Below are 17,343 nucleotides of genomic sequence, written 5' to 3'. Positions count from 1 at the left end.
AAACAATAGTTGGCCAAATGGACATGTGTGTTTGAAGGCACATACACGTTTCAATTAGTGGATATTTCAATGACAATATTGTAGACACATTTCTTTGCATAAAAGACTGAATGGAAATCTAATACTAGACAAATTAAGAAAGAGAGAGAGAGAGAGAGAGAGAGAGAGAGAGAGAGTGTGTGTGTGTGTGTGTGTGTGTGTGTGTGTGTGTGTGTGTGTGTGTGTGTGTGTGTGAGAAAGAGAAAGACAAAGACTTGCACCTCCTTCGTTACATGTGCCAGTCTAGCTCCCCCTCTGCCTCCCCCCTCCCTTCCTCCTGCCTCACGCTCATGCCGTCTCGCGCGCGTCTACATCTCTTCATTTCTCCGTCTGCTCAGCTTCTTTCTGATACATCCTCCTCATTTCCCCCCGGTTCTTCTTTCTCGTTTTTTTTCTTTCTTATCTGCATCTTCGACATGCCCACGTGAAGTCCGCCAACTTGCAGAACACTGTGGATGCCGAGTTAAAAATAAAAAAGAAGGCAAATGCTCTATCGGGGAATAATAGAAACAACTACGCACGTTTGCATCTTTCGTTGAGTGCCTTGGCTTGAACGCAGCAACAGGATGGATCTGTCCTTCATTGCTGCGCAGGTGAGATATATGTTCTCTCATTTGCACAAAGAGGTTAATCAGGTTCTAACTTTTGTACATTTATCTATTGATTTCATGGGCGTGGCCGGTCAACAAGTCCATGCACTTTATCAATTTTACATGTTCTGTAGTCTGAACACCATTTATCAAGCCGTTTAGCATAAATTGGTTCCCTTAACTGGAAAATCAATATCCGTAATATAGCTAATGGGACTTTATGGCACTTAGTACTCCCCTTCTATATGGTCATTCTTGTAGAGGTATTTTAGTAATTAGTTTATATTGTTATCCTTTATATTTTAATTACATTTTATTGTTTTGTTTTTGCAGTGAAATTACAACAGTTTGATTTGACCAAGACCCTGTGGTCTATTGTGTTGAGGAATATGGCTGTTTTAATTGATTTTGGATGAATGGAGAACATGTGTTATTGTGCATCTTTTTGGGCATGTCGTTTGTTTCCATAGGAGCTGATTGGCTATTACTATTATTATCCTCTCCTCTCTCAGTGTCTGCCTGCGTATGGTTTGTACTGTGCCATTTTCTGTGCAACTGCTATTAAAAGACTTTACAGCATCATATTTGCTGCCAATGGCTGTTGTGCAGGACCGAAATGCCCCCAAATCTTTATAAATCATAAACCCCTGAATTAAATGTCATTGGAGCATGGAGCCATCCGAGAATAAATTGTTCTTCAACATGAGAGGTAGAGTGATAACATTGGAGAAAATGAAATCTTACATCCAAAAATAGTCAGCATTATTCATAATAATTATGCAAACTTTTGGTGAATGAAGTTATCAAAATCAGGGTTATAATTCACATTACTCTGGTGATCCATTGTCTTTAAGGACTCAATGTGCTCTTGTGATTTTAGAAGCTGTATACAGATAAGATAGACATGCACATGAACCATACTTAGAGCAGCTGACAGCATGGGAAAGGCAGGTCAGCCTATTTATGTTACTCATAATCACAACTGGGAATGGTTGAATACCACAGTGTTTGAACACACTCAGCTGGAGCCTGGGACTCTGCTGCCAAAGTAATATGTTTCTTCTGCCCTGGCGATGCATGAGGATGCACAGCTATGCAGAAAGCGCTCTCAGTAATGGTGCATGGCAGAAAATGAGCTGGCCTTAAAAGTCATTACAGAAAGCAATTTTAAAGAATGTGGAAACCATATTGCACAACACATTTGGTGAGAGCATTTTATTAACTTTTATTAAAAAAAGAGCAAATGTATTCTCAAAATGGATAAGCAAGAGGGAAACAAAATTATCAGCAGTTTAACATTACTGCAACATGTGTGAAGAATGTATGCTTAATGATGGCTGCAACTAAAAATCATAATAATCCCTGCAAATACAAGTACCAAAAACAAGCAGTATTAGCAGAAGGTTCAAATTGTCTCTTTATTGCTCCAGACATATACAGTGGGGCAAAAAAGTATTTAGTCAGCCACCAATTGTGCAAGTTCTCCCACTTAAAAAGATGAGAGAGGCCTGTAATTTTCATCCTAGGTACACTTCAACTATAAGAGACAGAATGGGGGGAAAGAATACAGGAAATCACATTGTAGGATTTTTAATGAATTAATTGGTAAATTCCTCGGTAAAATAAGCATTTGGTCACCTACAAACAAACAAGATTTCTGGCTCTCACAGACCTGTAACTTCTTCTTTAAGAGCCTCCTCTGTTCTCCACTCGTTAACTGTATTAATGGTACCTCTTTGAACTCGTTATCAGTATAAAAGACACCTGTCCACAACCTCAAACAGTCACACTCCAAACTCCAAAGAGCTGTCAAAGGACACCAGAAACAAAATTGTAGACCTGCACCAGGCTGGGAAGACTGAATCTGCAAAAGGTAAGCAGCTTGGTGTGAAGAAATCAACTGTGGGAGCAATTATTAGAAAATGGAAGGCATACAAGACCACTGATAATCTCCCTCGATCTGGGGCAAGATCTCACCCCGTGGGGTCAAAATGATCACAAGAACGGTGAGCAAAAATCCCAGAACCACACGGGGGGACCTAGTCAATGACCTGCAGAGAGCTGGGACCAAAGTAACAAAGGCTACCATCAGTAACACACTACGCCGCCAGGGACTCAAATCCTGCAGTGCCAGACGTGTCCCCCTGCTTAAGCCAGTACATGTCCAGGCCCGTCTGAAGTTTCCTAGAGAGCATTTAGATGATCCAGAAGAGGATTGGGAGAATGTCATATGGTCAGATGAAACCAAAATAGAACTTTTTGGTAAAAACTCAACTAGACGTGTTTGGAGGAGAAAGAATGCTGAGTTGCATCCAAAGAACACCATACCTACTGTGAAACATGGGGGTGGAAACATCATGCTTTGGGGCTGTCTTTCTGCAAAGGGACCAGGACGACTGATCCGTGTAAAGGAAAGAATGAATGGGGCCATGTATCGTGAGATTTTGAGTGACAACCTCCTTCCATCAGCAAGGGCATTGAAGATGAAACGTGGCTGGGTCTTTCAACATGACAATGATCCCAAACACACCGCCCGGGCAACGAAGGAGTGGCTTCGTAAGAAGCATTTCAAGGTCCTGGAGTGGCCTAGCCAGTCTCCAGATCTCAACCCCATGGAAAATCTTTGGAGGGATTTCAAAGTCCGTGTTGCCCAGCGACAGCCCCAAAACATCACTGCTCTGGAGAAGATCTGCATGGAGGAATGGGCCAAAATACCAGCAACAGTGTGTGAAAACCTTGTGAAGACTTACAGAAAACGTTTGACCTCTGTCATTGCCAACAAAGGGTATATAACAAAGTATTGAGATGAACTTTTGTTATTGACCAAATACTTATTTTCCACCATAATTTGCAAATAAATTGTGATGATTGTGATGATTTTTCTCATTTTTCTCATTTTGTCTCTCATAGTTGAAGTGTACCTAGGATGAAAATTACAGGCCTCTCTCATATTTTTAAGTGGGAGAACTTGCACAATTGGTGGCTGACTAAATACTTTTTTGCCCCACTGTATCTGTTTTATCGTTCCTCAAATTAATGAGGCAATACCATTTTCTACAATGTTTTAAAACTGAATGAGGTATGGATTATCACTCAATTTATTACGCCGTCCTGTGGCGGCCTCTTCTTCTGCAACGGTATAATTGTCTTCAAGTTTTGGTGCCACCTGCTGCTTGTCTTGCAAATTTCGTTTTGCCATTTATTTGTAAACATTTGCCTACATTTGCTTTACATTTGTATGTATAATGTCAGTTAAAATGTATATGCTATGGGCCAGTTGTGTTAAGAGTTAAAATGCGAAGAGTCATGGTAGAAGGTGACAACTATTTAGTGCCAGGAGTCATGGCCTTGCTTAAATAAGGCTCTGCTTCCAGTTCCCCATGACCCCATCTCATCAAACTTGTTTCCTACAGCTCATCCAGTTAACCTTTTCTCGGAGCATTCATACACCTCGACCTCCAGACTGCAGACCCATCAGAAGGCTAATGGCTAATTTTACTGAGGTGAAAATCCTCCCATTGCCTTGATTCATTCACTAATGGTGACTGTGAATTAAGTCAGGAAATTGTCCCTGGAGTTTTGAAGATTGACTTCACAATGGATGGTTCTTTTGACCATCCATCTCAGCATAGCTCTGCCGCCTGCAAATCACTGAACCTTTGCCATCACTTTGACTCTTGAAGATGACTGATGCTGCCATAACTTTTCTCTCATAAAAACAGGGAAAGTTTTAAAGGGGTCTAACTTAGAGGACCTGGCTGGGTGTTTTCTCCCTGTAGCAGACGATCAAGAATAAGTAATTCAGAAGATCTACTAGTCAGTGTATTTAAAGAGAACCCATTAAGTTCATTAGTGGTATAGATCTTTCATAATCTAATTTCCCGAGAAAACTAAGTCTGGCATGCAACAAAAACACATTCTCCAAGACAAGAGCATGCATCATATGTTTACCACAGAATACCACTTCAGACTGGCAACATAATTGGCAATTTGTTCACTGTTCTTTTGTTTAAATGATATTGTACGATATCACAGAAACATGCTAAATAGGTCTCTGCAGAACAATGGGTGCGCTTTGTGTTTGGTGAATCATTTGCATTTGGCAGCAATGCCTCACTGGTTCGAAATGAAAAAGTGCGTACTTCATTAGGCTGAAAGTGGTGGCATCCTCAAGCATAGCAAAACATGGATTAATAGGTGACAATCACAGTTAAGCTTTGAATACTAAGGTGGAGTGCAATTTATTTTTTATCTTTTCAAATAGACTGAATTGTTTCAGATAACTTCCCTCAGCTCCTTATTAAGATCTATTTTGAAGGTGCCTTACTTTTTGCTACATGTATTTTTCAAGACCAACTGCACCTTTGCACTTTGTGATTATTGCGATGGCAGATGTTAAGGCATAACAAATAAGCCGGTGTGTTCCCTGGTCACTAACTGATGTTGAGGTCAAGTTTAAAGTATAGTAGACGGGCTTCCTGGGCATTTTCCATTCTCAGCCTTGCTCCAGCTGACATATCTGCCACACAGGACGGCAAAACCCTTAAGGCTGTGTCTATTCAGTGCACAGTGACCCACTGGCCTTGGCCTTTTACTCATTTATGCATGTGCACATGGATAGCATACACACAGAAACCCTTTTAAAAAAGTACTATTGTGGCATTTTTTTATCCCCATGTGTAAAAAAAGGAAAATCTACATGTATTTCCTTTCCATTACTGTCTAAAGAGTTAGGTATTGACCATCTTGAGTTCCCTGTGGGCAAGGACTTGTCAGATGGCAAGGTCAAGCGGTGAACATATTCTAAATGTGGCTTGCTCTTAACTGATATTCATTTATTTGGACCGATCTGTCTTTTAGGTAAAAGAAAAATATATTTATCCAAACTAGGCGTGTGCCAACCACAATCTACTAATACCATGACGATGGATACCTTATACAACCCCACTTCAAACAATCCAAGCTATGCCTTACAATGAGACGCTTAAGGTCTGTTTCCATTCTCTTCATTTTAGATATTTTGTCTTTTCATGACAGGCCATCAGCCGTTCTCATTATTCAATTACTTATTCAGTGAAGCTGTGGCTCTGAGTCATTCTACCTGACAGGGTCGTATATATCTGCCCGTGTTAGAGAGGATAGATGTGAATGAAAGGATGGGGATGGAAGGAGCAGTTTAGAGGCTCTACACAAACAGAGACATGTGTTAACCCAAAGCAACAAGAGCAGACAGGACTGGAAAATAGACCTTGTTATAATAATAGACCAAAAGATCTAGAAAGTCAACACAAACAGATTAGATTATTATACGATGAAAATGATGGTAGATATGGTAAATTGTTTAAATACATTGACCTGATGCCGCATTTATTTGCAGTTTTGAGAATTATTTGCCAAGTTACTTAGATTATAATAACCATTGAAGCAAATTAACTGTCATAATTATCATGGCTGGAGACATACAGTAGTGAGGAGATTTGTTTGCGCACCTCTACCACTGATATGAAGCCAGAAATGGTAATGAAAGATGAATAGTTCACAGATGAGATTATTTTCCTATTAAACACACTTTGCAAAATAGCAGCCGCCACAAGGGCTATATCGAGACCATCTTTGTTCTAAATTGCATAAAAAATTCAATTACATAATCATATTATCTCCCCGTGGATTCTTCATGCACAGACTGTCCCTTTTAAAGAATACATATCCTGGTCTCTATAGTAGAGGCTTATTTGAAGTGTGTCATAATGGTACACAAGCCTTTTCATTTATTGGACTTCCTTTCCCCTCCGGTGTTTTGTCTGCCTTTTCCTCAATTGGTTTTTATATAAAAGCTATATTCTTGAGATAGGGAAAAAACTCCCAAAGACCTTTCCCAGACCTCTTCCACTTTTATGGTGGTTGTAAATAGGTTGAGAACACAACATTAACCTTAAATCAATTAGATGGAGCTGTATGGTCTAAGATAACCAATGAATGATTTAAATAGATGAAAAGCCGCTCTTTGTTAGATCTGGTTTCTTTATTTAGCGGTTGTCCCGGGTAGAACTGTCTAAGGGGTTTTAATGTACTTGCACATTTCATCCCTTCATGTCTATGCCTCCATTGTAGATATAAATACAACTTAAATTGATAGAATAACGTTAAACACCAAAGTGAGTGAGATTTGTTGTGTTTCGTTGTGAACAATATATGAAAGTGTTTGATGTGAAAGCCAGCAGAAGGGTTAAAGACATTACTACGCTGCAACCGACCAGGATGCCATGTTAAAAAGTAGGTCCTTTAAATGAGGAAAATGTACCGGAAGCCACAAAGTGATGAAGATGTAACCCTGCTTTTCACAGCAGGGCCACTTTGTGGTTTACTTTCACTTGATGGATGTACTGCATGAGAGGGAACATAAAATACACTGGGGCCAGAAACATTAAGAACAAACACATTGAGCAGCATTTTGTTGGGGATTTGCTTTGGATGACTGATTTTTACGTCATACTCCCCACAATCAAACAAAACCTCATTAAAAAATAATGGTGTAGGTTTTTGTAACTGTTGCTTTTTGGGGAGAGTTGCTTCAGCTGCAGGTGGTCGGGTTAAACTATACTGTAGCAACATCGGTCTCTTGCTGTTGAAGTGAGAAATCTTAATGCTCTCACTGGGAGCTATTTATGGGCTCAGAACAGTCTCATAATACACACATGCGCACAGAAGGATTCACACTTGTATTTCATGATCCGCAAAAGGATCCACACTTGTATTTCCGGATCCACACTTGTGTTTTTCAATGCACACACACATGTATTCCGTTTCATATACATGTAAATAAAATCCAAATACAGAAACAAGTTTTACATGTGTATTTTTGATCCTCACATATTTGTTTTCCGTTTAAATCCCCTGAACCTGCAAACACAAACAGCTTTCTGTGCACGGATCGCTGTGCATTCGTGTGTGGGTTTTTTGAGACTGCCCTGACGGTCAGCCGATTCGTATTGTAATTATTTCTATCTATAGCCAATCAGATGTCTCCTCAATTCTAAGCCAATCACATGAGCGCGCCCCCACGAGGGTAGATTTATTGCGTTCATGACGTAGCGATTCATGTACGCATTTTGCGCAGTCCGGAGCTGACAGCTCCATGGAGCCTGCCTGCAGGCGCTAATGTCAGGACACCCTCCACTCTCAGTACAGCGCCACTTTCCGAACAGGAAATGCACGCAAATACAAGCCTTTATATTATTAAGGTACAGCGCCACTTTCCAAACCATTGATGAATGCTTGTGTACACAAAAACGGAAGGCAAAACCGTTTTAAATGTGTGTTTCCTGTATGGCGAATACAGCTGCTTTATTTATGTCTGCATGAAGTTGTTGTGAATGTGGAGGGAGCAGCTACAGGCTAGCTTAGCCTAATCGATCAGTGCACTACGAAGCCAGTGCTAGACAGTGACCTGTTAACGGGGGGAGCCCCGCCGGTCATTATCGGCCGATATTCATTCTTAATAGTTTGTTCGGTGCTCTCTATAAAGGCCGATCAGGAGAGCTGGATCTGATCGATATGGACATAAACGCGAGTGAAGTATAACCGGACGCGAGAGAGAGATCAGATCAGCTGCTGAGTCTGATGGAGACAAGCTGCTCTGCATGATCACCTGATGCTCCGCCCTCTGTTTAGCGAGCTGACCGGACTGCGCAAAATGCGTATATGAAGTAATCTTACCCTCGTGGGGGCTAGCTCATGTGATTGGCTTAGAATGAAGGAGACATCTGATTGGCTATAGATAGACAAAATTACAAGTACGAATCGGCTGACCGTCAGGGGAGTCTCAAAAAACCCACACACGAATGCAAAGCGATCGGTGCACAGAAAGCTGTTTGTGTTTGCAGGTTCAGGGGATTTAAAGCGGAAAACTAATAAGCGAGGATCAAAAATACATTATGTAAAACTTTTTTCTGTATTTGGATTTTATTTACATGTATATGAAACGGAATACATTTGTGTGTGCATTGAAAAACACAGGTATGGATCCGGAAATACAAGTTTGAATCCTTCTGTGTGCATGTGTGTATTATGAGACTGTTCTGAGCCAAAAGCTATTGACTTAGCACCAGGAAGCTGCAGGTCTCTATTTTTGGCTCTGATAAGGTTGAAGCAGGCGCCAAACAGCATGTAAACAGATTTGCTTAACCCTTTCCCCTTAGCAGCAATTGTCCAATCATTACTTAGCAACCGTTACTAGGCACAGCAGGCCTGTCAAGGTTTGGTATTCACAAAAAGTTGAAATTCTTATAAATAATTTGCGTTATTGTAGGGCTGCTCAATTTATTGTATTTTAATAGCGATTACGATTATGGCTTGCAACGATTACGAAAACAACGTAATCGAAATAAAACGATTTTTAAAAAAAAATTATTATTACTTTTTTTTGTTTTGGTTTTTCAGTTGAATTCTACTTAAAGTTCAGGGTAATCCACTGTTAAAAACATACTGTTCACATTTTTTTTCTCCAATAAATGGATGTTTTCAAAGTCAATGAATAATCGGATTTAATAATCGCAATTACAATTATTGACCCAAATAATCGAGATTATGATTTTTGCCATAATCGAGCAGCCCTACGTTATTGTTTTTTAAACTGTTTCATTACAGACCAAAACCAAAATAAAAGAGGAAAAGTGTGATCCAAGATTGTTTGACCAATCCTTACATGGGACATTGCATACTATTATTCTGTGGGGTTCAGCTAAAATAGCTATAAATGATTCATTTGTTGTGAATTTAGCCTGATGTATTTATGGTAGCTTCTTTGAAATAGGAAGCCAAATTACCATCCTTTTCAAAATGAGCTTTTGAGGAGTCAATCTGCAACCAATATCATTGTAAACAGCCATGAAGGAAAAGGAAACTTGACAGAATCAACCATAACTAAGGGCTTACAGAGGCGTTAGTTACTGGTTAAATAATTCGGTTCTCTCTGATTGATGAATATAATGCGACTCAGCTGCCACAATACTGCACGTAATTTCCCAGTGTCTCCATGTTATCTCAGTTTACGATATGTTTGCACTGTAGATGCAAACATATCCCAGCTGTTTTTAACCTGAAATGAATGATTGCATATTGAAAAAAGTCCTGGGGAGAATGAAAGGGAGATTTAATGGACTGTGACAGCCAAGTATGAAGTAATAACATATTTCCCTGATAGACCTAACCCCCCTAACTGCATGATGCTTCCTATATAACTGTGCCTCTGATATTCAGCTGGTATGAACTATGGAATCAGCTTTATCCCCTGTATTGTAATGTTGGCTGAAACTTATGATTATTGACTCAATTTAAGAATAATACAAGAAAAAAAGCTCTATGCACATAAACTTGAAATTCAGCTCATGATCAGTTCTTTTAATTAAAGGGAACTCTGGATGTATTTATGGAAGTTAAACAATGCATGGTTTGGTTTTTGTGAAGGCTCGCAAAATGGTGAGTGACAGATAACAAACCATCAAGGAGGAAGCTGAGATGTATTATGATTGTCGTTAAATAGATCACCACAGATGCTGAAATTCATCATTACTTTGAGTTTTATTCATTAGTATCATGCAGAACAGAACATTTAGTAATTTTGTGTTTGGAGTCTACTCTCCAGCACAGCTTTTTTCTAGTTTGCCAAGAGTTGTAAATTATAATGTTCTGTTCCCTGGGTTTAATTTCAGTAAATCTCCCCTGTATACACAAAGAGAAAAACGTGTTTTCTTGGAGCTTTTTTTCATTTTTTAGACAACAGAATTTCTGGTGCAGCTTTTCAGCAATTTAAGTCAGTTCTCACCCCAAGCTTTAATACTCTAGTGACTTCAAACAATGCTTCTATATTAACACCAACAGCAAAACCTGCTTTTGATTTGATCTGTTTCGCTGGGCCTTACTCTTTGAGTCTGACCTTGGGCTTTGTTCAAAGGATGCTGCCCTGAAACTAATGACATACAGTAGTATTCAGACGTGCCTCTCTCTCCGCCCTTCCCGCTCACTCACTCATGTTCAATCTGCAAAGAAGCTGAGGTTATATCGCACATAATATACCTGCAGAAACACTGTTGCCCTAAGAGAAAGTTAAAGTTTCACTGACAGTCTCAGTATGTAGCCACGGCTCAGGCACAGTCTGTAAAGAACCCACAGTATCCACACACCATCTCATTATCCTGGATTATATAACACCCGTCCTATTATAATAACTCAATTACCATATTTCAGTCTTATAGCTAATTTGTGTCATATGCATCTGATCATTATACCACAAATGGAATAGTTTCAATTTCCCTGCTGATGAACTTCCCAAAAGGTAAATTACACCCGTCATCTGGGCATTACTTCAATGTGTTGTTGCTGATATTTTACATCAGATTTATTACAGCTATTTTTGTCGTACAATGCTAGCCTCGTTTTATATTAAGCAAATCCGACCTTCTCATTTCGGGTGCATGCAACTTTAATGCTCCGATGATGAATCAGGCACTGTACAGTCAGTTGTATTACGTATGGATATAATTTGGAATGCCCGCTGGTATGCATGGAGAAGTACACTAACTTGGATTTTTCTTAAAATGTTGAATTCTTCATGGTTCTTACAAGGAGTTTTTAATCAATTCAACGCTAGAGCTCCAAGCTTTTTTTCCCAGATGCTTTTATGTGTTTGAGCTAAATACCATAATGTAGTAAACACAGTATCAGTCCTAACAATGCATCACTCTCAGTAGTGTGTGGCTCTTTGGTCTGTTGTGTTTCACTGTTTTACCCTTGAGCTATTTGCAACATATTACCTTATGAGGTTTCTCTGTGATCTCAGGCATTTTTCTCCAGTGAAAATGGCTCATTGAGTATTGAGCTTCACCTTGTAGTGCAACACAACACTGCATTATGTACGTGACACATCCATTTTGGCTTATAGCTACTCTGTTGTCTTTACACAACACCTACAGGTCAATGAAATGTAGGATCACTATTTACTCACCCATGTGTAAACAATAAAACATTCAAACAATTGTAACATTTAGAAGACATTATTTTTGTTTAGTGCTGCAATTGCTGATCAGAGAGTGTGAACACGGTGTAATTGATTAATTTCACACCTGAGACTCTTTTATGGGATGCTACCAGCTTACACACAAACACACGCCTGCTGTTCAGACAAGGCTCTGTGTCCTGACACCCGCCTCGATGCTCAATGTGATATATTTCCATCAGAGTAGGAATACAAAAATCCATTTATTTGTAGCTGTTATTTATGGACAGTAGGTACGTAACAATAAATGCAGCGCTTTAAAGTGCAAGTGGTGTGTGTGTGTGTGTGTGTGTGTGTGTGTGTGTGTGTGTGTGTGTGTGTGTGTGTGTGTGTGTGTGTGTGTGTGTGTGAGAGTAAGTGTGTTTTAATGCATGTAATAAGATGAATAAGTATAAGGAATAATTCACATGATTTGGCTGATGCATACATGTGTTTTGTCACATTATCCATGAACTAACAAACATTCCTGACACTGTAAGTGCTCACACTAACATAAATACAAGGACACACACATACTGTAAACATCATATTAATTCAAGACTGAGGGCATGCAGAGTAAGGCAGCACCGTTGAACTGTTACAGTATCTGAAATCACTGTAACTAGGCCAAAATGGCACTCGCGTGACAAATGTATAACACCCCCAGCAACCCCCTCCTCCCACAGGGGAAATACATACAGCGACCATTCATAAATGCGTATGCCAACCTGCAGCGGTATATGCTGCGCTGTAGCAGCTACACCAGTACATGCGGTAAAATGCTAACTTCATATTACAGCATTTGTGTTGTTACGCTGAAGGCAATTTACACACTGAAGAAAGATTAGATTCAACCATGGCTTTATTATGACATTGGGCCTAATGCAAGAACATTTTCCACTTCTTTAACTCAACCCTTCTTACTTTTTTTTAGGTTTGTGTGAGATGTAGATGTAATCTAGAAATAGATTGTGGGTCCCTTATAACATGTTGTACACAGTGGAAATAAACATTCTGGTTACCTCAACATCAGGGATCTTATACATTAAACTCCTTCTGAATCAAACCGTCACGGTAGCCTTACCTTACTGATCCCTCTTAAACTAGAAGAAAACACGTTATTTTACCAGCAGAGAGAAAATGGATTATTAAATTATTAATGTGACTAATAAAAAGCAGTTTAATTATTAAGTATTATTCTGTTGATCGATGTCATTTGGTGAAAAGCACATAAGGACTTGTTTAAGACTCGTTTTGTCAAAGTTTAGGACTTGGACTTGACTTGAATTTGCCCATCCTGACTTGAGACTTGACTCGGACTTTCAAAACAAGGACTTGGTCCCACCTCTGACTGATACTCTCTTGTAGGTGTACTTAAATGTCTGCTCTGTTGATCTGAATTTCATCACTTAAACCATGTAAAATACACTAAACAGAATAGGCTAAAAAGGAAATGATGTCGACCTACAATTTGTATGTTTACTTCAATGCAAACTGTATGTGTGAGTCAGAGGAAGAGAAATTCCTCCCATCTGGCTTTCGTTCCTGAGTAACTTCTGCTACCTCTCAGTCTCATGTCCCGGTGGAGTTCTCTTACAGTACAGAAAGACACAGCACTACAATGTAAGTCGCTGTAGATAAGAGCATCTGTCACATGCTGTAAATGTAAATGCTAATTGCATGGTATGTGGGGGTCATGAAGATCACTTTTGCTGTATGCAGAATCAGAGAGGATATAAAAGGATACAAAAAGGCCATGGAAAACAAAAGCTAAAATGATTGAATGATTAACAATAATTGTAGAACTCTAATTGTAAAAATTAAATGCAAGTCATTCGATAACAATCAGTGGATTAAACTTTCCTTTTTAAAAACATTCTTTATCCTCAAATGTTGCCTGGAATTTGAATGATGATGCCGTTTAAAGTGGACCTATCATGCTATATTTTAAACATATATTGTAGGGCCATACCTATATAAAACATGTCTGTGAAGTTTTTTTTTCAAAATACCAAACAGATCATGCATTTTAGCCATGCCTCATTTCGCTCTATTTGCTCTTTTCCAGCCCTGTTTTTGCAAGGGCTGATTCTGCTTTTGTGGCAAACCACAGCGCCACTTACAGGCCTGGCATATGTACTACAGCATCTCCAGCGCTTTCGAGCGTTCTCTCATTCCCCTGATAGGTGGAGAGTTGCCCATATAGGCGGAGCACCCTTTTTCTGACGTCAGAAAAATTCAAATAATAATCAACTCCGTTGCAGCCCCGTTTTTAGAGATTTGGGTATGGAGGAAAAGAGAGAGGGTTGTGTTTTCTGACACTTGGTGAGTTCCCTGACACACCGGGACACATATTCATGTATAAACAACGTACAAAAGTGCATTTTGCATGATAGGTCCGGTCCCCTTTAATAGAAAACATGAAGATGGTTGAGCTAAAATGAGAGCTTTTCATCTCCCATTGGGGTGTTTCTGCTTGCTCTGTATATTAAGTCTCACAGTCTTGGTTCACCCTCAGCAGAGTCTTACATGAGTGGAGATTCAATTAAGGGCTACCATCTTTCCGCCTGAAATGTCTCTGTACTGCACAATGAGCAGGCATGGATGGAGCCGTAGGGGCGTCTGACGCCAGCAACAGATACAGAGGGTGGTGATCTTTTTTCACCTACTCAGACAGTTTTCTGATTGCTGCTGAGATACACAACATATACCTCAGGTTGGATAATGACTTTGACTGTGCTTTTATCAGAACAAATCTTCTGCAGTAAAAATATTTAATTTACTATTTTATTTGAGCCATTCTTTAATCAAACACATTGTTTTTACATTTTTGACAATCTACAGTAAGACTTGTTTTCATCAATTCTCTCCTCATTGTTCCAAATGCAAATCAACGGAGCAACTGTTTCTACTTTTAACCAGATAAATATTTACATTTTAATAGCATTTGAACATTTGAATGGTTTTCAGTTTTGTTTTATACCTTTCTTTAAAACATATATATATATATAAGTTAGGTTTTTTTTACATGGCTTAGTCATACAGTAGACCTTTTTTCTTAAAGAGGAGATATTATGCATTTTCAGGTTCATATTTGTATTTTGTGCCTCCACTGTGACATGTTTACATGGTTTAATGTTCAAAAAGTGCTCTTACTGCCTGTGCTGCAACACCCCATTTACCATTCACATTCACAACAATCTATATAATACACTACAGGAAATGGAAAACCCCAAAAAGCATAATAGGGCCCCTTTAAGAATGGGAAATGATACAAAATGTGTATACTCTATTCCGTGTGATCAAACAACCTAAAAACAAATTAACATAAAAGAGTGTGAGCCAGGAGACAAGCAGAGGCAGACTGATGGTAACAAGCTTTTATAGCAGGCATGGGCAAACTATGGCCCGCGGGCCATATACGGCCCGTTGGGGTTTTGAATCCGGCCCGCCGAATATTGGTACAAAATTGTCCAAATTATAGTAAAGACCGCATTAATTTTGCCTTTTTCCTGCAATACCCAGCATTTTAGTTGATTCCACTAGATGGCGCACTCTAGACACAATTTACCTTTGCTGGAGTCTGGGTTGCGGTCGGATAATCCAAAAATCAGCTCCTAACGTCTAACCCAGGGGTGCCCAACCTTTTTTGAACCGAGAGCTACTTTTAAAGTTGCCAGTCTGCAGAGATATACCAGTCCAAATAGAGAGGCGTAGCCATTACTGACAGCCTACTACCAGGTAAATACACACTTCTACTTGTATAAAACTGACCTTTGTACGATTAATACTTCATAAAATACTGCAGATTCTTTATTTTACCTCTTTCTAATCTACACACATACAAGTATTTAACTGAAGTTACACAACAGTGTTGTTGATACAGAGTTGGAGTTTATTCACACGTCACATACTACAATGGGTAATGTTTTCAAGAAACATTGAACAGTGCTGCCACATATGACACAGGAAAAAAAGAAAAGACTCTGAACCCTTTCTTTGCCATTATATAAAAACAGTGTTGCTACAAAAGTATACATTCGGCTTACTAATAAGACAACTCAGATCTGAAGCAACACAGGAATCTGCTGCCAAAGTGCAATAAAAAAGACAACATTAATAGAATCAAACTCTTTTTTGTTGCATTTTAGTAGAGTATAAAGATAAATGCCATTTAAAATAGGATGCAAGCAACACTAGTTTCTTAACCTGAATTGATAATAGACTATAATCAATTTAAACACAACATATCTTAATGTTGGCATTCTTATACCATTTTGTACAATAATTATAATGAATGAGTTCAAACAAACTAAAACTTACAGTTGATTAATAACGGTATCTAACTTGAGTTTTTATTATATCAACAACCTGTTGAAATGCTACTGTTATTTTTACTGTCCCCCAAAAGCGTGTCGGCAGCCTCCAGGAATGCTTCTTTCACAACTTCCCCATCTTTGAAAGACTTTATGTGTTTCGCAAGAACGTGACTGACACGATAAGATGCTATGGTAGCAGCCTTGCTCTTGTTGTTGGGCCTGGTGAAAATGGACTGCTGTGCATTTAGCTGTCCTTTCAGGCCCCTCCCCTTTTGGGAGCGTAGGGCAGAATTAGGAGGGAATTCCGTCTCGTAGCGTTTGTGCACTGTTTTGAAATGCCGCTCCTAAATTACCCTTCTTCGCTAAAGCCACTCTCGCATTGCAGATGAGACAGATTGGAATAGATACGAAAATAATCATCCTCCCACTCGGAGTGAAAATTATATAGTTAGGGCTTTTTTGCTTCTGCCATAATTGCGGTCTTGTGTGTGTGCGGACTGTCACTCCTGTTAACACGGACAACAACGTCAGCGAAATAGTGCCCACTGCCCACCAGCCACGCCCCGACACATGGGGTCACGCCGGCCAATCACAAAGCTTTGATGCGTTCAAGTGCATTATTCTGGCACAGAAACATTATGTTACAGGACATTAACGATAAAACAGAATGTTGTTGTTCTATTTTTAGACACATCTCGCGATCGACTGGGAATCTCCTCGCGATCGACCGGTCGATCACGAGGAGATTCCCAGTCGATCGCGAGCAGAAGTTTGACTCAGGTGTGAGCAGAAGTTTCACTTTCCTTTTGTATTTCAATTCCAACTTTGGTCCTGAAGAATATGTTTCTCTGTTGTCCACGTTCATAAAGCAAAGCAGCAGCATCAGAGCACGGTGCAGTCAGAGTCTCTAGATGAGTTCACAGTAGTCCCTCGTTCTTATTAAACATCCATGTTGTAGTCCGCTGTATAGACAACTGTGGTTTCCATGGTTTCCCCACAGCAGCAGACGCACACAATGACGTCTGCTGGCGCATCATAAACACGTCGGATAGTGAAAGTGCAGTCGGATTCTCTAAAGTACCACAGTCTCTTCTCCTAAATCCTTTTGAATTCTCCTATCCACTATTCCTTAACCCTGTGACGTTTCACTCAGAGGTCAAGGAATAGACGATAGGGTTAGAACTTAGGAGCTGATTTTTAAACTATCCGACTGCAGCCCTGGTCTAACCCTATCGTCTATTCCTTGACCTCTGAGTGAAACGTCACAGGGTTAAGGAATAGTGGATAGGAGAATTCAAAAGGATTTAGGAGAAGAGACTGTGGTACTTTAGAGAATCCGACTGCACTTTCACTATCCGACGTG

At 39.6% G+C, this 17,343-nt stretch overlaps 1 protein-coding gene across 1 annotated transcript in view; it reads left to right on the top strand.

The window, feature by feature from the left end:
* Nucleotides 1-343: 343 nt before the first annotated feature.
* The window catches only part of LOC117467852 (uncharacterized protein C14orf132), a 37,103-nt gene continuing 20,103 nt past the window's right edge, over nucleotides 344-17,343 (top strand). Inside the window, exon 1 of the mRNA XM_034111739.2 lies at nucleotides 344-632. Coding sequence (XP_033967630.1) covers nucleotides 606-632 — 27 coding nt within the window. The 5' untranslated portion in view covers nucleotides 344-605. The remainder of the gene's footprint in view (nucleotides 633-17,343) is intronic.

The sequence above is a fragment of the Pseudochaenichthys georgianus genome, chromosome 22, assembly GCF_902827115.2.
Source record: "Pseudochaenichthys georgianus chromosome 22, fPseGeo1.2, whole genome shotgun sequence".
NCBI lineage: Eukaryota > Metazoa > Chordata > Actinopteri > Perciformes > Channichthyidae > Pseudochaenichthys > Pseudochaenichthys georgianus.
Note: the sequence above shows the minus strand (reverse complement) of the source record. Positions and strands in the feature narration are given on the sequence as shown.